Source organism: Mixophyes fleayi, chromosome 7 (assembly GCF_038048845.1).
Source record: "Mixophyes fleayi isolate aMixFle1 chromosome 7, aMixFle1.hap1, whole genome shotgun sequence".
Lineage (NCBI taxonomy): Eukaryota > Metazoa > Chordata > Amphibia > Anura > Limnodynastidae > Mixophyes > Mixophyes fleayi.
In genome coordinates, this window is record NC_134408.1 from 16361705 (window position 1) to 16384238 (window position 22534).

General features: G+C 43.3%; 1 protein-coding gene across 1 annotated transcript in view; it reads right to left on the reverse strand.

The window, feature by feature from the left end:
- Positions 1-4718: 4718 nt before the first annotated feature.
- PPL (periplakin) overlaps positions 4719-22534 on the reverse strand; it is a 51784-nt gene continuing 33968 nt past the window's right edge. The window contains exons 4-22 of the mRNA XM_075179143.1: positions 22008-22131; positions 21444-21569; positions 21310-21351; positions 20942-21103; positions 20400-20507; positions 19384-19479; positions 18667-18789; positions 17061-17207; positions 16822-16973; positions 16628-16722; positions 12789-12955; positions 12448-12626; positions 12051-12189; positions 11686-11879; positions 11449-11599; positions 10704-10787; positions 10179-10292; positions 9347-9439; positions 4719-8245 (exon numbers count right to left, since the gene is read on the reverse strand). Of these exons, the coding sequence (XP_075035244.1) occupies positions 5579-8245; positions 9347-9439; positions 10179-10292; positions 10704-10787; positions 11449-11599; positions 11686-11879; positions 12051-12189; positions 12448-12626; positions 12789-12955; positions 16628-16722; positions 16822-16973; positions 17061-17207; positions 18667-18789; positions 19384-19479; positions 20400-20507; positions 20942-21103; positions 21310-21351; positions 21444-21569; positions 22008-22131 (4963 nt within the window). The 3' untranslated portion in view covers positions 4719-5578. The remainder of the gene's footprint in view (positions 8246-9346; positions 9440-10178; positions 10293-10703; positions 10788-11448; positions 11600-11685; positions 11880-12050; positions 12190-12447; positions 12627-12788; positions 12956-16627; positions 16723-16821; positions 16974-17060; positions 17208-18666; positions 18790-19383; positions 19480-20399; positions 20508-20941; positions 21104-21309; positions 21352-21443; positions 21570-22007; positions 22132-22534) is intronic.

Genomic DNA, 22534 nt, shown 5'->3' on the forward strand with positions numbered 1-22534 from the left:
CAGGTTAAGGTAACACTAACTCCTGTCCCAAGGTGGCGCTGTAGGTTACATAGGAGATACCTTCTGCTTTTTCTCCACTTTTCCAACCCACCGGAACCTCGCAGTTAATACATTTACCCCCTATTCTGTGATGAATTTCAGGAAAGGGTGTTTTTTTTAATTTTTATTAAAGTTTATTATACACTCACTAGTTTCCTGGTAACATAGCTTAGTGGATGTGTAGTTAGAGGGTCATAGCATAGTCTGTGCATCTTTCTCTGGGTATTTTTTTCCTCTGTGGAAATGTCTCTCAGGAACCCAGCCCCTAACCCTGGGCGTACTACCGTGTGCTACATAGTGCATAAGGCCAGACCAACCTGCCTGCAGACCACTAGGCACCCTCAATTCCTCAGGCTGCCCTGTAGTCTCGGGCTGCCATCTCTGGAGGAGAGACCTTTCAGCTGATACCAACGTCCAGGTGGTCGGATCCAGCACTCAGGTCTTTGTTAGGGAGTGCCCTTTACAGGTCCGAAATGGAGATCAAGGATGTGACGGGTGGAAAAAGTGCCTTCCTCCTACAGAACAAACTTAAGGGTAAAATATAGAAAACAGCTATTGAAGTCTCAGGCAAGTTATTCGGCAGGCAGTGTATTCTAAGAAGAAGGCCTTCTGGGCTTCCAAAGGGGTAGACACTACATCTGCAGGGGCTGGTACGTCTTCCAGGCTACTAGATGTGCCTCGTGGATTCCACACCAACTAAAAACGTGTAGCGGTGATCTGTTCTGTTCGTGAAACACTAAACAGCAAAACGTCACTCTGTTCATGTGGACTAATATTTACGAATGTAGCTTTTCAGGACCCAAGACTAACGTCCCAAGCGGTTGTCTTTGATGGACACAGTGTGGGGTTCAGCTCCTACTCTTAGTCTAGCTCCCACTGGATTTGGGCAGTCATTAGGCACAGTGGTACTAGTGTCCTATGTCCCTGGGCTAGGGTGTTGTCTCCCATTGGACAGTATGGAAGAGGTCTTCAGTAGACAAGTCCACCAAGTGAGTGTTGAAATTGTCAGCTAACAAGTAGACAGGTTATAATTAACCTTTAAGTACGGAATCCATGCCTGGCAGTTCTCACTGTTGGGACCCAATAATATCTGTATAAACACTGCAGCCATTATATAATTTACTTACCACCTCCGTTACTCTCCACGGTCGCTGTTGCCAGCAGTCATGTGACTACCCGCCCTGTGGGATGACAAGATGGTGTCCCCAGCACCGTGTGAGCGTCTCACGTATCTCGTAGTTGATTATTACATGTAATGGGTCTGGGGTAGATGACATGGGTCGGTGTGTGTCAGTGTAATTAAAATGTGTGTATGATGTGGAATTTCTGTGAAAATTAAAGTGTACGCAGTGCAGGCAGCCATCTTGTGTGCTGAACCAATATTCAACCTATCAATTCACCAGAAACTAGTGGTACACAGGGGGGGAGATGGGGAGGATTCATGCTGAACAACCAGAATTGTTGACAATCCTAGAATCCGCTTACTTAGAGATTAGTGCAAGAAGAGGATTTTATTTATTCTTTAAATTTACATTTTAAGAAGTAGATACAGCAGTGTCCAAACTAAACCTTAATATCTGTTTATCCTAATAAATAATAAAAGCATGTTTTGTTTTGTAACTACATTTAACCCATGCCTGGCCAACCGGAGGTCCCTGAACTATATGGGATTCTAAGTTATTTGTCACAGTAAAGGCTCATTCAGACAGGCGTTAATAATTATTTAGTAAGGATTTGCACACGCTGGGCCTGAGTCCGTAATGTGCGCAAAATCACTGTGCGCCTGCACAGACTTGGCACATATATCCGTAAACAGCCCTGGCCGCTGCATATGCGGACGCAACGGACACTTGCTACAGCCTATGATTTTGGAGAGTGAACGGGGCAGGAAAGTTTGGCCGAAGTCAATTTACAGTAGGGGCCGCGCCAAACTCCAGCGCACGCAGCCACGACCGAATCCAACTCTGGGCATCGCAAAGTTACTTGTTTTTCTGCCGTATCTCTTGTACCAGCTACAGGTCTAGTCTAAGCCCTGAGTCCTAGTTATGTCAGTCTCATATGCATGCTATAACGTGGCTGCAGCCAGGACCATTGTAAAAATACCATTTATTAGGCTGTCCTTAATGTCTTATGTACAGTAGACATTAAGGACAGCCTAATAAATGTGTTTTTCCAAGGGGAGATAAAAACATTTAAAAAAAAAAAAATTTTTTTTTTTTTTTTTTTTTTTAAGTTTCCATTCATAATTGACTATATTATTGAGAGGTAACATTAGTTGCTTAATATATTTGTTTCCTGTGCGTTCTTTTCAGATTTTATATTCCATATAGGTGTTGTACGTGTCCTGCAGTGTCTAGTCTAGTACAGCAGAGTAAACCTACACCCGTAGGAAAACACTCCTTGTATCTTCAGAGCTGACCCTTGTGGACTTTGGAAGAACGTGGAGCTGGTTTACGTGGAGCTGGTTTACGTGCATTGTATAACAAATGGATGATGCGCTCAGTATGTGTGGCTTAATGACTCAGGCCCACTGTGTCTTGGAAGGAACACAATGTGAGAGAACCGCTTTAAATCTTGTGCAGGAATTAGGATAATTGTTCTCAGATAGAGCCATGGATACGTCTCTGCTGTGCAATCCGTTTTGTCCAGAACTTTGGACAGCAAAACTGTTCCCCCAAAAAAATCCTACCTTTCTAAAACTGTTATATATATTATTTATACAGCATTTATGATTGCTGTTCAGGAACTGTCCTCTGTTGTGGCTGAATGTAAATAGTGGTATGTGCCTTTAAAAGAGCAAATAGTCACTATTTGACATCAACACATAGCAACGACTGTGTCTTGCCATGCTGAATACTGTACATTAAATAAATGGAGTCCACTCCTCTGCAGCAGGATGCCATGTGAGGAGGGAGGAGCTTCACTAACTGAGCAGACAGAGTTTGAGTGACAGCTTTGCAGACTTGTTTGCAGAAAAGCGCTGTGTGGATTGGGGCCAATGATGTCACACTACCTCATATGTCTGTATTCTCAGCATTTTGACCTTATGAGATCCAAACAGGACACTGTCTTAAAGATGTTGGCTTTACTGGATGTCATGGAGAGGAGAGGTAATACTTAACCTGAATAATATGTTTTACATTCACGGTTTATATCTGAAAATTTCAACTATGGGTCCTTCTATCTTCTATACACAGTAAAACCGGCTATTTTGAAAGCGGAGCCAATATTGACTGTGCTAGCAATAAAAAATAATTGAGGATATATTGTGAATTCAAACAAAGCAAAGCAAATATTTATATTTTGTAATCTGTAGATGTTCTTTGTAGATTTGTAGTAAACTTAGTGTTTCAGTAGATGGCAGTACAGCTGTTCTTATGGATTCTTGACATTTCTGCATGTGCATTAACCAGACGTGCCCATACACGATGTCAGGAATAAGGTAAACAATTCTATATGTACACATTGGTTAGCAAATTTACTAGCACAACAGAATTTCAAGAGCTAATAAATCCACTATCTCTATCTTGCAAATAACACGTCCACTACATGACCGGAGATATTCAATATTCTGTCTTCAGTCTCTTTATACCCTTGTCTTATTCTTGGACCTTTGCCTTTATTATATAAACCTGCAGTGCAGTCATACTTGCCAGCTTTTCCTCGTTGGCTTCAGGGAGATCCGGGGAGGGCAGGGGGGAGGTGGGCAGGGGCGGGGCTTGATGAATTGCATCATTTTGGCCCTGCCCCCCTAAACAATTGTCACAATTTTGGCCAATTACAGCAGGGGGCGGGGCTAAGATGACGCACTATTTAGGTCATTAAGCCCAGCTGCCACTTCTCTATAGCGGCAGCGAGAACCTGGCGGTTGCCCTGCTCTCCTGGGAGGTCTCCCAGAAATGCAGGAGTCTTCCGGACATTCCCGGGATAGTAGTCAACTATGCGTGAAAGAAAAGCAGCTAATGAATCTCTAGAGGCTGAATTGTCTTTTACATTTCTGTCTCCATTACTGAAGTCATGTTGTCTTACCCGTCAGTCTTTGATTAAATCTTGGTCTCCATGAAAATGGCCACCTCCATAGGCATCAATACATGGACATAGGACACAATTTCTGAACTGTGTCATAATGCCACAGATGGCAAAGCCAACCCCGTCTTGTACTGGCTCAGCATCAGGAAGAATGCCAGACTCTTCAGGGAGTGAGGGAGATCCCCCCTATTTCAGGGAGTCTCCCTGACATTCAGGGACAGCTGACAAGTATGAGTGCAATACAGCATTAATGCCATATTAACAGCTTTGAAGTAAAACTTTTCCATCTATCTATACTGTTACTGCAACAGGGTCTGACTTGTTTTAGGCAGAGTTTGGGAATTGCAACCTTCAATCTCAAGGTTTCCAACATCTGCTCAGTTTGATGTAACCAAGTACAAGTGGGGATAGACAGTGTGAGGAATGTGCTTGTAGGGGGAAGTTTTATATGTAACCAACTAGTTTTAAATAGTGCAAAATAAACTTTTCTCGGCCAGTTCTTGTCTTGTGTGTGCTACTGTGTACTTTGTATTACTTTAGAAGGATGAACATCAGTCGGAGCTGTGTGTAATTTCGTGAGCCTTACAAACATACAAAGAATTCCGCTGTTGCTATGGACACCGGATTCTATAAAATCACAAAGTCTTCAGTATTCAAAACCACCGCATCTTTATTTAGCTTTACCATAAATAAAATACACTTTCCACATTTCCCCAAACCCTACTCAGAAGTAAATGATAAAGAAACAGAAACCAGACCATAGTTGTGACTGGGACATCACAACCACGCGGCCGAGAAGGTTTGGGTTAGTATGGCACCACAGTAGATATGTAACAACACAGAATGTTATAATGTGCTTATCTAAACCATATACCAAATTTATATATATATATAATATTTTTCCACTTATGGCTTAACGGAAGGGTATGCACAAAGAAAAAATCATCTGTGGTTTTGTTTATATTTTACAAACTCATCTATTCAGTGCATGTTCCTTAAATATGCATTTTTCAGCACTTTGGTTTGAAAATAACATATAACAGAGAATAAAGTATAAAATGGATTGTCTTTATATGGGGTAGCATTTTGATATCTTCCATGAAGTTGTGTAGATGTTGGTGAAGCCGGAATGTTTCACAATTCTTCAAACGTCTTTATAGTTTTAGCAGAATTGCCAGAAGATCTCTGTGGCATCTTATAGATCTTGGGCTGCTGTGGCTGAGTATTCTTGCTGTTGCTGAGTACACTTTACCAGCTGTCACTGAGCTTTTGAACTCTATGGCCTTGATAAAGAAGGTGTGCGGGTGAAGAGACACCACCATATTCTCAACTCTGGAGACCATCAGGAACACAGCACTGTAATGGCAAAAGATCTTCTCTGTATGGGTCAACAAAGAGTAACAGAAGTAAAGAAGTTCTGATATTGATGAAGGTAACAGATCAAAGGGCAGGTCTCTCTGTTTAATGTCCATATCATATCCGCAGTGAGCGGAACGTGAGCAATACAAATTTACTTCCTCCCTGAAGCTAAGGCTGCAAATTCTTGGATGGACATTTCTTTGTTGAGGTAACTGTCATATTGACGTTTAGTAATACGCCCGCTCCTCAGCAGATCTTCAATGTCAAATTTCCTGCCCGACTTCTTGTCATAGATTACAGAGGAGTCACCATTTGGCCCCTTAATTGTGGTTTCTTCCCAGTCACACTCTTGGCTCTGCAAGTTGGTAAACATTTTCCAGTCGATCAGACCCAAGTTGCGAGCTTCTTCTGGTGACATCTCCCTACCAGTATCAGGATCAATGACCACAATGGAACGGCGGAGATGGTTCTCTCTCTGTTCCCTCTTTATCATCATGTTCTCGAGCCGTTTCTGAAGCTGCTCAATTTCTGCATCTTTGTCCTGAGAGATTTTCTTCAGTCCCCTTAGCTCCTCTTCCAGAGAAGATAAGCGGGAATCTAGAGTAACACTGCTGTCAACTTGAGTTAAGCTTCTCAGACCTTGAGCCTCTTTTATTGTAATTTCAATCTCTGACTGCAGGTGACGGGTCTCCAAATTCAGACTTTGCTTTTCCATCTGTAGTTTGTGGACCTCCTCCCTCAGGTATTCCAGCTCCTTGTTTGATTTGGAATTGCTGAACTCTAACTCTGAAAGTTGTGATTGGAGACGGTCAGCTTCGTTCTCTAGATCTCTTCTTAGTCTACCCTCTTCCTCCAAATTGGATTTCAGTCTTTGTATTTCTTGTTCTGTTTCAGGATCTTTCTCCACCTCAATTTTCTCAGTGAAAACAACTTTTTCCTTCATCTCCATCCTCTCCAGTGTGATGATCTTTTTCCTTAGTGCCTCCAATTCATTTTCAAGAATTTGCCTCCTGTGCCTCTCCTCTTCCACTTGGAGTTTTAGCAAGTTGTGTTCCTTCTCTTGCTGAGGGTCTTGTTGTAAGACTACTTTTTGCTGCAATGTTACTTTCTCTTTGGTCTGAGTTTCTCTCTGTTCCAGCTCATTCAACTGGATTTTAAGCCTTTGAATCTCTAGCTCTGCTACACGTCTCGCTTGTCTCTCCCTTTCCAGTCCTTCCAGCTGACGCTCAAGTTCGGATATCCTCCACTGCAGTTTGCGTAGTTCCTCTTGCAGAGAATCCTTTTGCTTCAACTCGCTGTCAATACTTTTTGAGTAACTGTTAACCTCGGCCTTCAATAAAGGATCTTCTTCATATTTTACGACGTCTTGTTGCACCACCTTCTCTCGCACCTGTGACAGCTCTCTTTCTTTCTGCCTTATCTTTTCTTCTTGGGACATTCTTTCCCGTTCCAGATCCAAGCGCTTTCTCTGCTCTTCAGCCAACTTGGATCTCAAGGATTCCACCTCACTCTTGGTGGCAGGATCTTCACGATATTGCATGACCTCTTGAACCACCTCCTTAATTTGTACTTGGGGTTTGGTATCAATCCAACTTTGTATCTCCTGCTTAAGCTGAGTGATCTCTAGCTCTGAGCGTTCTACCACCCTAGTTTTGTCCAGGATTTCCCCACGAAGTCTCTCTAGTTCTGCCAAGACTTCTGGATCTGTCTTATGCTTAATCACTTCTTTAGTTATCTCCTTCACCTCCACTTGTGGACCACGTGCTTTTATGGCTGTCAGCTCACTTTGGAACATCTTTATTTGCTCCTCACTTGCACGATGTTTCCTTTCCTGCTCAATCAGTTCAAGGCGTAAATTGGCCAACTCACTCTCGGCTTTAGGGTCTGGCCGTATAATCTCACGTACCTTCTCTTGGACTACAACCTTGGCATTCTCCTCCTCCAAAATAGTAATCTTGCGAATCAGCTCATTCTTCTCACGTTGGGTTATACGTATATTTGAAGTCTCGTCCTCATATTGCCTACGGAGGTCACCTACCTCTCTCTCAGCGACGAGGTCCTTCTCTACTTTCAAGACTTCCTTTACCGTGATCTTGCCTTCAGCCATGGCTCGCTCTTTCTCTAAACGTTTTAGTTTCTCTTGGAGCAATTTTAACTCCTCCTCCTCTTTCTGCCGTAGTGAATTCTCTCTCTGCATGTTCTCCTGAAGTATCCTATATTCCGAAGCTAGTTGAGGATCATTTTGAAGCTTAACGACTTCCTTCTCAGTGATCTTTTCTTGAGGCTTGTTCTTTTCTTCTGTCAAGATAAGGATGCGCTTCTTCAAGCTGGCAATCTCATTCTGCTTTGTCCCTTTCTGTCTATTCAGCTCTTCCAACTCTTCTTTGAGTCTTAAGAAGTCTTCCTGCTGATCTTTGTCCTTCTCAATCCTCAACACTTCTTTGACCACATACTGTTGTCCACCTTCCTTCTGCTCGTAGTCTAAAGTCCGAGCCTTCAGCCTCAAGGAATCCAGCTCATCCTGCAAAGCTTTGTTCTTGCGTTGTTCTTCGGAAACCTTTTCAAGGACCTTGTGGTACTCCTCTTCCAGTTGTGGATCTGGTACTTTTTTCAAGACCTCCTTCTTCACCACCGTCTCCTGTGGTTTTTGATTCTGAAGGAAGACGATCTCGTGCTGGGTGCTCTTGATCTCCGATTCTAGTTGCTGTCGACGTTGCACCTCATCATCCAACATATTTTTGATCTTCCAGGTCTCCTCAGCAGGTCTTTCCGACCGGTTCATCTGGATTGACTCCTGACGTACTTCCGCTTCTGGCTGCTGTGTATTCAAAATAAATTAGATGAGGTGAGATTTTGTTTGAAGAGACACAATTGTAATCTATGCCACAAACCATGAAATGTCAAACTAGGATATCATTGTTATTTAAGATAAGAACATTTACCACATTTTTCCACCAAAAACAATGCACTCGTCCAATCCCGGCGAACCTGTGGCTCTCCAGGTGGTGAAAGAGCATGCTGGGACTTGTAGTTTCACAACACCTAGAGAGCCACTGGTTGGTCAAGCCTGGCCTAACACATACTGGAGGAAACAATTGTGAAGGTTAAACCAATATTCATAACGATGCTGAATGTCAATAAACTATGAATCGGTGACAAACTGATGACCAGCGTTACATTGGTGTCACTGGTTCTTACTGGAGATGTTCTCTGACCCCCATGAACTGGTTTTGGTTTAGGATCTGGGTTAGCTTTGTGTTTTGGCAAAACCGCCCTGGTGTGCTTTGGTTTTGGATTTTTTAGAAAAAAAAAATCACATATTTTTGCTCCTACATTATTATTAACCTCAATAACACTAATGTCAAGTCATTTCCAGTCAATTTTTACCACCTCACAGATCACAATATTATTTTCATACACTTTCGGACAAATACTGCAGCGACCTGGCTGGATGGTAAGCGACAGAGCAATGACACAAACACACGGCAGTTCCTACCACATTTAGGACACATTGGCACACAGCAGTGGCAGAAAAGAAAAATGGTGCGAGATGGAATTGTCCCCCCACCCACCGTTATGTTGGATCTTAAAAAGGAATCCAAAAATCCCGAGATCCGACCACGTAACAATGACGTTTTGCCTCGTTTTCGATTCCAAGGGCGTGCGGAAGTATCGGTACTCTGATCCCCTAAGTTCGGGTGTGTTCGGTTCTCGGGGAACAGAGCCTGAGCATCCCTAGTTCTTACTGGATTGATAGTCTGCTGTCTCGTGACCATTGGATCAGCTCACAACATAGCAAACTCCGAAATGCAAATACTGTCTGTCGTATAGAGACGGTACATGATCTGACCACTAGAGTTCAAGAAATTACTCATGAAAGTAATTTTTCTGAAATGAATGCACGCTTGGCTTGTATTACCTGACGTAGGAGACTCTGAGCAAATTCCAGGGTCTGCAGCCTCTGTTTGTTTACAGCGCTGGCCTCCGTAAATCTAGCAGACAAATCTGCCTCCTGTGAATAGAAGAGATGAATGTTATAGGGGTCAATGCAACACTATAACCCTCTTTCATAGTTTGTGATCTCCATTGGCAGAGTCACATATTCTCCATGTTTTGCAATAATACCAAAAGGGGGAACAGACCAAATTAATTTACAATTGCATTATCTTTTCTATTTAAAATCAATTGTATTGATTTTAAGTAGGATGCAGTACCCACCTATAGCCTGCAAGTGTCGCTGTTGCAATTGCTGGCTAGAGAATGCATTTGGTCACTGATGGGTACATGTCTGTACAAACCAATGGAAGCAGTGACAACTGCAGGCTTAACAAATCTCTGCAATATTACTTTTAAGAACTATAAACTAATTTATGTAAAGACAGGACACATTAGTGCAAAATATCACCATAGTAAACCAAACCCAAATTGTAAAAACAAAAATATCTCTAGCTATTTTGGTTGTAAAATATCTGACTATCCACTCATTTATTTTAAAATTTCAATACGAATTGCCATTTTTCTACTAATGACTTGTAAAAGGGTCTTCCTACTTGAGCAGAGGGGGGGGGCTGATCAGGATTTTGAGCAAAAGATTCATTTTCAAGAATAGGGTAAATAGTCAAAAGGTTCGGTCATTATTTGTGGGCTTTTAAACTGCCTATAATATGCCTATTATATGTATTACTGACCTTTTGAGAATAGACGTAAATACTTGTTGTTGGTTAGGAAACACAAAACGGTTCTCTGCTTACCTCTTCCTTAACCTTGGTTGCGGGAGACAGTATCCTGGGTCTCTTAGAGTACGAATTCTTTCTGTTCTCCGTATCCAGGATAGACCTCAGTTTCTCTGCGTCCAGCTCATAATCCTGCAACAAAGCACAATTAATTGAGGAGGCCTACCCGTGCAAGCTAGAGGACGAAGCTCAAAACATCGGTGCCAGTCGAAAGGAACAATTTACTAAAGGCAAGAACAAATGACCCTTAACATCTTTCGTACAGAATCACATTTGGTCATTAGATTATACATCTTTGTTGCCAACAGCCAAGTTGTCAAGGATAACCGTAGTGTCAAGGCAAGCCACCGCCTGCTGTGATTGGCTCAATGGGTTTAGTGTAATAAATTACTAAGGTTCCTCTATTTCATATACATTAGAACATCCTCATCTTCCTTGAATCCCCAAAGCTTCCGAGAGAACTGATGTTTCACAACCTTCTAATCTTGGTTCTCACAATTCTGAAGACATCGGAGATTACTCACATGTTGTATGGTAACTTACCTTCACCGCTTGCTGGTACTGCTGAGCACTGCTTGTCACATGTTCCATATCCGGCTCCCGATTGGTTATCTCACTCAACAGAAGCTGCAGAAAGAACATATTGTGACTTATCTACAACCGTGTAGTCTTCCACCTTAACAAGTTATAAGCCAAGGTTGGCTAATAGGCCAGTATTGGTTACTAGCTTTCTGCTTCCCACAACAGAAAACAAAGTAGAACTTTTTAATCTGGAATAAAATGTGGGGTTTTAGCACATTTATCAGGTAGGCCCAGCAGATTTTAGCTGAATTAAAAGTCAGGTGGTCCATAGCTAAAATTTTAAAATCTGGCTGGCTTTTGTTTGCGTCAAAGTCCACAGTGCTTTCTGGGCTGTGTGTAGTCAAACAATAAACCAAATTCTGCTAGTCCGAGTTCTAACATCATGTAGCCCAATTATCCAGTGTATCCTACCAACACTGGTCACAAAACAGACTCACAGGTCAGTTCACAAATCATCACTGACTAGATCCACAGACACAACCTCCTTCTTATAAGAGATCAGCCACAGGTACCATAATTAACCCCCTTATTAAAACACATAGGACAATGTCCTGGGAGAAAAATACCTCCCTGCCAGTCACACTCTCACAATATATATATATATATATATATATATATATATATATATATATATATATATATATATATTCTGTATGTATGTATGTATATATAATATGTAAAAGGTTTTACAAGAGGCAAGGGTTACCCGTTGGCTCTTGAGTTTGGTCTCCACTTCCTTGACACTGTCTGTGTCCTTGGGCTCGTAGTTGGGAACATTACGTAGCCAATCATCGAGTTGGTTGTAGCCCCCTTGGTAGTTTGAATATGCAGTCTTGCTTTTCTGAAGGCCTTGAGACCTAAATGAGAATGTGCGTAAGCCAACTGGAATTCTGGCAGTAGACCCATACTGAACTGTGATGTCTACCGTTGACCTGATGCTCACCTGCTCTGAATCTGCTGGTCTAACTGGGAGTAGCGCTGGTTGAGTTTTGACACCTCGGCCTCCTGACGCTCAATATCGGGGCAGTGCTCTTGGAAGCGGTTGGCTAGATTATTGCAGCTCAGTTTAGCGTTGTGCAGGTTCTGTTCAGCTTCGGCAAGGACGCCTCTTCCCATCTGCAGCTCAGTGCTCATCGCCTGGAAAGAAGAGGGAGTTGGTCAACAAGAGAACGTTGGTTCTACTACAAGGCTCTCGTTCTGGAACACATTCTCTCCAACATCTAATTGGCTGGAGCCTTATAGGAAGAAGCTATTGTAGCCTCCGTCCAAAAAATGGGGGGGGGTTTTCTTCCCCAATTAGTCACTGACCGACAGCTCCTGCAGCTTCTTATCCACAGCTCGTGGGTCTTCTGGGACGGTGTCGTCCTGGCACAACTTGGTCTCGTAGGTGGAAAGGAGGTCTCTACTCTTCTGCAAGCTGCCCTCCAGACGATTGGATGATTCAATCCTGAAAGATAAATACAGGTCAAGCTGAGCAGAGACTTTCCCATCTTTTAACCCTGATTTTGCACACATGGGTGGAAAGTTCTACAAATGTCTTCATCAGGCTCTATTAAATATACCTTCGATTTAGAAACCCCTGATACCAAGTTACTCTAGTGTCTTCTAAACTAGTTGACATTAACAGTGGTCCATGAAAGAATAATGATTGTGTGGGGCAAGAGCTTTCCTTTTAAATTAAAAGAATCGCCTCGTTGACACTTACTTATCCTGAGCATAGCCCAGAAGGTCGTTGACTTTCTCATATTTCTTGTTGGTTTCACCGACTTTGCTTCGTAGGATGGGGGCACTGGAGACCTCTGGGGATTTGGACAGATAGACTTCACACTCTTTCACTTGTTGACTCTTCTCGGGCTCTATACGCCGCACGTTATTGGCAATATTCTGGAAGGAGGAGAATACCAGGTGTGACTCTAACATTTGCATTCTACAGAGCTGGATAGCGCCAGCTGATTAATTCCTACTATGGCCAAAGTGGACCCGTCACCGACACACGGTGGAGGCCACCGTTTTGCAGGCAATATTCAGTTTTTTTGAGGGGCTCACCTTCAGGTCTTTTAGCCTTTCTGAGCTGTCCTGCATGGCACGGCTCTGCTCCAATGGTGGACGAAGTTGGGCGCTGATGGCCTTCTCCTGCCTGTCTAGGTCAGAGTTGACTTTGTCCAGACCAGCGAGATACTGACGTCCCTGGGTATCCTGGGCATTGGTGGTAGCTGCGGATGATAGAGTCGTTAATAGCTTGTGGGGGCTCCATGCTAATTCACCCTTGTTATTTGGGGTGCCATGTTATCTGCATGGAGAACGTATTTAGTAAAAGTTGCATTAGCGCACAGACAAGCCAATAAATTAATAATCTGAAGGGTGTTTAAGCAGGAAGCTCTCAACATTGAAGGAGCCTCTTGCTTTAACACTGGTGGGTAAATATGACTTATTTTAGTGTGCAGAGATATCTTAAAGCTGCAGTAGACAGGAAAATAATTTCCAAACAAGCCCCCTCTTCCTAGCCAGAGCCCAGGGGGGGCGCTCCATGCATTCATTTCTCCCAAGGGCTCCTCCATTCCTCTCGCAGCTCCGGACGAAATCTAGGGCGTGGCAGAGGGGGTGTGTGTGAGCAAGAGGACCAATCACAAACTTTTCTACTTGTGATTGGTCCTCTCACTCATACCCCCTGGAATAATGGTGTTGAGATTTATTGATCTGTCGGTTCTGTCTGCATGTAGGAGCCTCCTATGCAGTAGGGCAGTTTAAAAACAGAGGACTACCTCGTATAAGCCCATCTCCAACTCTTAATCTGATACAAAACTTACTGTCCAATTCATTCAACAATCCTCTCCTGCTGATATTTCCAGTACAGTATTCCGGTAATATATTCCTGGGGTAACTTTAGGCTATTCCATGATCGGCAACATAACGCTGATGATCATCTTTTATATTTACCGGCTGTAACTTTGATCCTCAGATTAGTGACGGCAGTCACTGCCAGTCAGCACAAAGATTAAACATCACAGCCGTCCAATAAATGTCTACAACCAGTTTTAAGTTTCATTAGTTGGGAGCAACAAAAACAGTTCAAATGATAAACAAAATTAAGAGGAGTCAGGCTCAGATAAATGTCTGATCGATAATCCGTGGACTATAGAACTGTCGTTTATCATATAGGAAATGGACAAAAGAGTTAAAGGCTCTCAATATTAGGAATAAAACGGCAATAGTAATACCACAGCCCCACACATTCCAACACTCAAGCTAGGATTGTATTTCAGGCTGGCTACAAAGTTCAGATTTAATCCATGGTGTAACTCTACTTGCTTTACAGAGCTATGGAAAGGTTTAATATGTTTGTTTTGTTTTTTGTTTTTTAACAGAGCTCATCTGATACAAGGGATAATTATAGGGGAGCAATTCGGGGTTATTAGGGACACTGGGTACCTTGCCAATAAAGCTATTGAAGGACACTTCCAATAATAGTTCACATACTTTAAGAATCAAACACCTGCCTCATTCCCTGATGGAGGCAGCCATTTTCTGGGCTGAGATAGTATTCATGAGGAAGTAGCCTATCAAATCTCTAGGAACCAGTGACATCACTGAGCCACCTTTCATCCTATGGAATTCAGTGGCTGTATTGATCCAGTTCAAAATGGCTGCCTCCACTGGGTGACTAGTGTACATACCTCCTGATTTAGGAGGGACTGTTGCAATTAATGGACTCCTAAAGGGGTGAGGCTTATTAGGATACTGTGGTTTTCAGAAAATTTGGGTGTGGTCTATGGATGAGCGAGGAGTTATGGCTGTTAGGGGTGGGGATTGGGCTGATCAGTAGTTTGACTTATTTTGTCCAACTGTATCGCTTTTAACTGTTGGGAGTTATGCAATCAAGTTGTGAGGGCCCTTACATAATCAATTGGGGATATTACCTGATGCTTTAGTCCTGTATTTTAGTGTTTTTGGCCCTTTTAATATAAAAATAGAAATAAAGACGCTTGCACGCCAACAGTCATCTCACATAGCAAATGTTTTCTATATATTCATTCTTCAGTTGACATTGTTGGCAACGGATGCCTGGGATACAGTATGGGTTGTATTACAGAACAGCTGTCAACCCTGTACACAGACCAAACCATCAGCTTCAGTGCAGAATACGTATAATAAGCTTATTAGCCAATAGGGGTGTCGACTTTTGCTAAGGTCAAAACCAGACAGCTGCCACACTGGGCCAAATAGGTTCTAAATTATCAAGCTGTGCGACGCCAAAAATGCACCGTGCATTCCGAACTAGGTCCTATGTAAGGAGTTTGTATGTTCATCTCGGGTTTGCGTGGGTTTCCTCAGGTCCCGTAGTTAGCGCATTGTGCACAATGATGGGTTGCTAGCTGTTAGCAAGAAGGTTATCCCAGAGGAAATAGAGGACCTCTGGCCTGTCAATAACTTTATGATGGAAGAAGTGACTGCTACAACACAGCATTCTGTTCTAGATCTTGTCGTAACAGCAGATCCATGTTATATAATAACTGGTGAGATGATCTGTAGCTTCTCAGAAGCATCAGAACAAAGTGCAATAAGTGGTGTACTATCATTTACCATCATACTAACTACCAGAAATCCCACCCCGCAAGCTCGCTGCCTAGGTGTAATCCATGACTCACAACTATCATTTATTCCTCGCAACTATCATTTATTCCCCACATGAACTCTATATCTAAATCATGTTACATAAGAACATATCCAGAATACGCACATATCTCACACAAAACACTGCAAAAACCTTAATTTATGCACTTATCATCTCCCGCATCGACTATTACAATTCCCTCCTTACCGGTCTTCCCAAAGTCAGACTTGAACCCCCACAATCTATTATGCATGCAGCGGCTAGATTGATTTTCCTTGCAAACCGTTCTTCCTCTGCTGAGCCACTCTGTCAGTCTCTACATTGGCTGCCTGTATTTCAACAAATCCAATATAAAAGTTTTCTACTAACATACAAGGCCGTTAACAAAATTGTACCGACATACATCTCCTCACTTGTCTCAAAATATCTCCCAACTCGAAACCTCCGTTCTGCACAAGATCTACGTCTCTCCTCCACTCTCATCACATCCTCCCATTCTCGGTTACAGGATTTTTTCCGGACTGCACCCACTTTGTGGCATTCCCTCCCTCGCACAATAAGACTTTCCTCTAGTCTTCAAACTTTCAAGCGTTCTCTGAAAACCCACCTCTTCAGACAAGGTTATGATATTCCTCAACCATCATCTTAATCTCCCTAGTTTACCCTATTACCACCCTCTACACAGCTAACACAAGACAACAAACCCTCTGACCAACATTGTTACACACACATCCCACTCAGTACTTTTACCTTTGCATTCTAGCTGGTCCAGTGTGCAATATGATGTAGCACGTGCCCTTGTGTTTCAAACCCCCATTGACCCATAAATTGTAAGCTTGCGAGCAGGGTTCTCTTACCTCTCTGTCTGTATGTATTACCCAGTATTGTCTTATTAATGTTTGTTCCCAATTGTAAAGCGCTACGGAATTTGCTGGCACTATAAAAATAAATGTTGATGATGATGATGATGATGATGATGATTATGATGATCTCCTTCCACATTACTGTCTCTCCAAGAGGGCTCAATGCCCATATTTAAAGGCCTCAAGTTGTCCCATCTGAGGTTTGAGTCCATCGGAAGGGACCAAACTGGCCCAGTATCTCCAGGTATGATCTTAATCCGATTAAAATCGGTCAAGCTTGGTCGAATATATTTGATAAAAGGGTTTGTTTATCTTTATTAATTGTGGATAGAAGTCACTGTGAGGATGGGATAGAGAATCATTTACATCATCAGGTCAGACAGAGAAATTCCGATTTGGCCTGGACGTACCTTTGTTCTCTCTCTTCAGGTCATCCAGGCGCTGGAGTAAAGATCTCTTACAGCCCGCCGATTTCTGCTTGGTGGATCGGTATTGGTTGGAGATACTGACGAGAGGAAGACATCAGGAAACGTTAGATACAGAACCGGTGAAAGTAGTAAGGAAGAAGCCACATAAAATGTCCTGGATCATTGTACCCATTTACCTCTCTGAGAGACCCAGAGCCTCAGGGTCAGTTGGGGGGATGGTGAAGCAAACACCGGGAGCGACCAGCTTCTTCCCGCTGCTGTCCGTCACCTCCCACTTCTCCCCCCTGTTGGCCTTCAGCGTGTACTGCGCCCCTCGGGTAATGTGATCCTACAAAACACAGGTCAATATGTAAAGCCATTATGTGGCTGTTGTGTTTTACATGGCTGTACTAGGGTACAAATACACGTTCATTACCTCATCGGCTGTAAAGTCGCACAAAGCCTCCACGGGGATGGGCTTGAGTGGGGTCTCGCGGCGGAACTTCAGAGGTAGCACCTGGTTACTGCGCTTTTGCAGGGAACTCACCACCTCGTCGTATTTATCCAGAGCCTTATCCTGGTCCTGAGACAGAGAGGAGAGGTTAATTACAGGAGGTGTCATCCACACTTACGGAAGACACTGTAAGGGTTTGGCAGGAATATTATTGAGGTGCAGTATTACTTCTCAGCCTGTAATATGTGTTTTATTATCTATAGAAAGGGTTTAATGCACAGCAATGCCATAACATATAACAATGTAACATGACCTAACAGCGGGTCTCAAGATACATAAAGTACACTGGTCACCTACATAGAGTGGAGCCGCCCACTTTGTGGGCTGAACCTATATAGATCAGAGGGCAGCCTATCCAGTCACTAGGAACCAGTGACATCACTGAGACTGCAGCCTATCCAGTCCCTGAGAACCAGTCACATCACTGAGAATGCAGCCTATCCAGTCACTAGGAACCAGTGACATCACTGAGAATGCATCCTATCCAGTCCCTGAGAACCAGTCACATCACTGAGACTGCAGCCAATCCAGTCACTAGGAACCAGTGACATCACTGAGAATGCAGCCTATACATTCACTAGGAACCAGTGACCTCACTGAGACTGCAGCCTATCACATCACTAGGAACCAGTGACATCACTGAGAATGCAGCCTATCCAGTCACTAGGAACCAGTGACATCACTGAGACTGCAGCCTATCCATTCACTAGGAACCAGTGACATCACTGAGAGTGCAGCCTATACATTCACTAGGAACCAGTGACATCACTGAGAGTGCAGCCTATTCATTCACTAGGAGCCAGTGACATCACTGATACTTCAGCCTATCCATTCACTAGGAGCCAGTGACATCACTGATACTTCAGCCTATCCATTCACTAGGAGCCAGTGACATCACTGATACTTCAGCCTATCCATTCACTAGGAGCCAGTGACATCACTGATACTTCAGCCTATCCATTCACTAGGAGCCAGTGACATCACTGATACTTCAGCCTATCCATTCACTAGGAGCCAGTGACATCACTGATACTTCAGCCTATCCATTCACTAGGAACCAGTGACATCACTGAGACTCTTCATCCAGGTCTTACATCATGACCAATATTCATTATCATAGTCTCTATCATTAAGCTATAGACCACACTAAATTAGTGATGGTAATACAGCCACCTATTGTTTGTAGCACATTGAGAATTGACGAGCCATTGAGTCTCAGTGAGAATATCTACAATGCTATCAGCTTCCAATGGAGAAAGAGTAAAAGATGTTTGTGCAAAGTTGCACCAACACATTAATAGAAAATAACTATGCCCTCTGTGTATGTATACAAGTAAAATAAACTTGATTTTGATGATAGTGATCACAGTGTCCTTTTAACAGTACACATAATAAGAAAATAATACCACTTCTACTACTAGTACTAAAAAAGAAAGTAATAACTCTTTCTCCTGATTGGTGCCCTTCAGCTAGTCATGTGATCATTGGTCTCATTAAATGGGCAATCCTGCACTTGTTCTTCTCTTACCTCCAGCTCACGCAACTGAGCCTCAATCTGGTATTTGTCCTTGAAGTCTGGGTTGTACTTGTGCTCTAGATCACTGTCCACTTTCTTCAGCAGGTCCTGAGTGTCTTTAGCATCTCGGTAAAACTGGAGGAGAAAAAAGATCCATGAAGTCACCCGAACTATGCTTCTCTTATCACCTAGCTCAGGGATGGAGACGCCTCTCCCTCAAGCAGTGGCCATCTATCCCACCGAGCAGCGTCAGCATGCTAACAGTGTGGAACTCAGTACAATGTATGCCATTGGGGGACACAGATAACAGGTTCCGGGACAAAACTTGCAGTCTCCACCCATGGGTTGCACAAAGCAGCCACAGAGTAGGAAAAAGTGACTTTCCAGCTCTTGTGAGACTAGAGGGCCATGCTGAATCTTGTAGTTTCACAGCGCTTTGAGACGTGTCTACCACTAAACAAGGAGTGAGATTTATTTTCAGTGAAGATTAGCGATTATGAGAGGTCTTTAGAAACTGATGGTCAATAACTATGTTCTCAGTATGGATGCGCTAAATCTATAATTAAGAAATTAATTGGTTGCTACTGGCTACAGAATCTTTTTCCGCCCAGTTAGCTGTGTACCAGTCTTCATATAAGCCCCCCATATATTCAGCAATGAGTAATGACCGATTGATAACACTGACTGTAATAGTTGTATATTTCTCTTACGATCCTTGGACTCTCTCACCTGATGATAGTCCTCCATGTACTTCAGATGACTTTCCTCACAGATCAGGAGGTTGAGGTACTCTTTCCAGTCAGCGTGGACAGCGTCCATGTGAGCCTAAGGACGGACAGACAAGAAGAGGTGGAGAGGGGGTGATATAAACGGTCTTCTCTATATAATGGTCACTGGTCTACTCCATTTTTTAAAAGTTGAGAATGGGAGGCGACTGAAACTAGCGGGGACAAGGACAGACATAAGGAGATGCTTACAAAGAACTGAGGATCAAATTTGGTCAGGGCCGGATTAACCCGAGGTCTAACTGGGCTACAGCCCAGGGGCCTCGGACATCCAGGGGCCCTTGACAGTGCTCAGCGCCATTAATGATCGGTGCGGGGTGGGGGGGCGCCCCCGGACGATCAATGCCGCTGAGCACTGTCAATGTAATCTTTCCGCGGCGCTCAGTAATCTGCTTACTGAGGAGATCTTGTGAATTTCACTCCCACGAGATCTCCTCAGTAAGGACAACAGAAATAGGTAAGCCCTTGGGGTGGGGGGCGGCTGGCGGCTCACGGGAGGGTGCAGCTCACAGGGAAGGGGCTCACGGGGGCCCCATTAGCCCAGGGAACTCCATTCCTTTATTACAGCCCTGAATAGGGTTTGAGGTTACCATAGGTTAACAAATGGGTAGACTAGATGGACCAAGTGGTTCTTATCTGCCGTCAAAGTCGATGTTTCTAAGAGGTGTGAAGAGAACGGAGCCAGTGATTGGACGGCTGCAGGAACCCTATTCCTCCCATCCCCAGCTGTTTCAATCTCCTCACCCTTCCAGTTCTCCAGAGCAGAGCGGTCCTCCGCCTGTCTCCTGAGTTTTCACAATGGTTTAAACTAATAATTATTACGAGATAATAGTCTTAGAAGAGCAATAACGATCAACCGAGGATAGCCCAAACTTTATGTTCCACCTTGCTGAAGTATGCTCAACTGGGCTCCACATGGCCTCTTACGGATTATAACTACAGGTTGGTGGAGTTACTTACCTCTATAGGGTTTTTTGCTGGGTGTCCGTCAGCCAGCATCTTATCTCCCTCCTCCTGCAGTTTATTCACCTCATGTTCCTTTGCTTCCAGACTCCTTTGGATGAAGTTCTGAAAGAAAAGTAGAAAATTAAAGGGGTTCTGCAGTCAAATGAATATCCCCTTCCCGCTGTGTGCTCAATCATCTTCCGACCATGCTAAGAGGCTAAACAACGACGGAGGTGATCCACCTGCTCAATCTCAAAGCTGAACGGACAATATCATAAAATGTGGCCAATGTGGCGTGGGTTGCTTTTGTGGGCCTTGTTAGAGGAGGTGGTGCCCATGGCAACCAATCAGAATCTAGCTATCATTTATCTAGTACATTCTACAAAATGACAGCTAGAATCTGATTGGTTGCTATGGACAACATCTCCACTTTTCCTGTCTTAGTAAATTCACCTCTAACCGCGAATCTAATAGAATTGTAGTAAAGGTAAGTGCGGTAAAGAGGTGTTACCCACAGTGACATCACAGGTTACAGGTGGTTTATATAAACCGTGTACCTCATACTGCCTCCTACGACTGATGTAGTCATTGTTGCGGTCACTCCAGTCGTACTCCATACGTTCCTTTTCTTGTTGGTCCAGCCAGTAGAGCTCGTTGGTGCAGCGGCGCATGTAGTCCTGCAGAGTGTTCAAATCTCGCTGACGTTTCTGGGACGCACTCTGCAAAAGACAGCGGGAAAAAGTCAGTGGGGAGTCAAAGGTATAAAGGTTTCGCTCAAGACCAGGAAAGATTAGCGCAAGGAGCACTGAAGAGGGAGAACTAGTGGCCCTCAGAGGCTAAGCTGGAAACATGAGGATAGGTGCTAGTTATGTGGATGAATCCCTTTGGGGTTGTATTTTTATGGGCACAAGCTGGGGGTACTTACCAGTAGTTTCTGGTATTTCACCTGCAGTCCACTTACGTACTCCTGCAGAGAAAGATAAACATGAGAACGTGGTACACGTGGCAGACACTACTCTTGTTGCCATGTCTGAGGGATGTCGTCTGAACGGCACTTACCTTGTCACTGTCCTTGTTCACGTGATCCCCAATAGCCTTCACTTCATTGTGAAACATGTTGTGCTCCATGATCTGGTTATCCACGTTGGGTAAATCCGTGGCAAAACCTGTGTTGCTCAGCAAGTCCTAAAATAATGTATGTTATACATAAATGTTCTGATACGTCTCACAATGTGCAACCAGATACAACTACAGTATACTTTAGTGTATATCTTGTAATGTGAACTGATATTAATTGTTATAGTAGAATGTGCATCTTGTAATGTCACCTGCGATTCACTCCTGTCTACTGTACATCTCCTAATCTGTATTTAGATTCACTCCTATGGTCTATTGTACAACTTGTAATGTGTGTCCTAAGATTCACTCCTACTGTCCATCTTCTAATCTGTACTTAGATTCACTCCTATGGTCTATTGTACAACTTGTAATGTCTCCTGAGATTCACTCCTACTGTACATCTCCTAATCTGTATTTAGATTCACTCCTCTGGTCTATTGTACAACTTGTAATGTCTCCTGAGATTCACTTCTGCAGTGTAATTTTATCATGCACATTTTATACCATCTTATCATCCATGACTTTGTTCCAGTTGACTTTGGGAGCATCCAATACGGCGATCTTCTGATTGTAAATCTGATTGTGCTTCGCCCTCTGATTTACTAGACGCTCTTTCAGCTGCCGGATGCTGGAGACACAGAGAACGGACGGTCACACGGGGGAGCAGTATAGTGCACTGTGACTTTATAAAATATTGTAAAATATATCTTTCACTACAGTGTCCATTGCAGGACACACACCCTGCTTTGAAATATAAGTAAATTAGAAGTCATACGCAACCTTGTGCTTCTGTGTGTGCACAGAACTCCTAGATGACTACTAATATCCTTATATTTCATAGTAAGAAGTGAATTATGCCATTTATAATACATAACTGGTGTAAAAATTGTAAAGAGCTGTGAAAGATCTTGGTCACTCTCTGGCATCACGGTGGACAGTTCAAAATTGACCTCATCTAAATCCAGGATTCCCACCATGAAACATCTATGGCCAAATTTACCAACAGGCTCTGAGCTGATCTTAAATTCCCC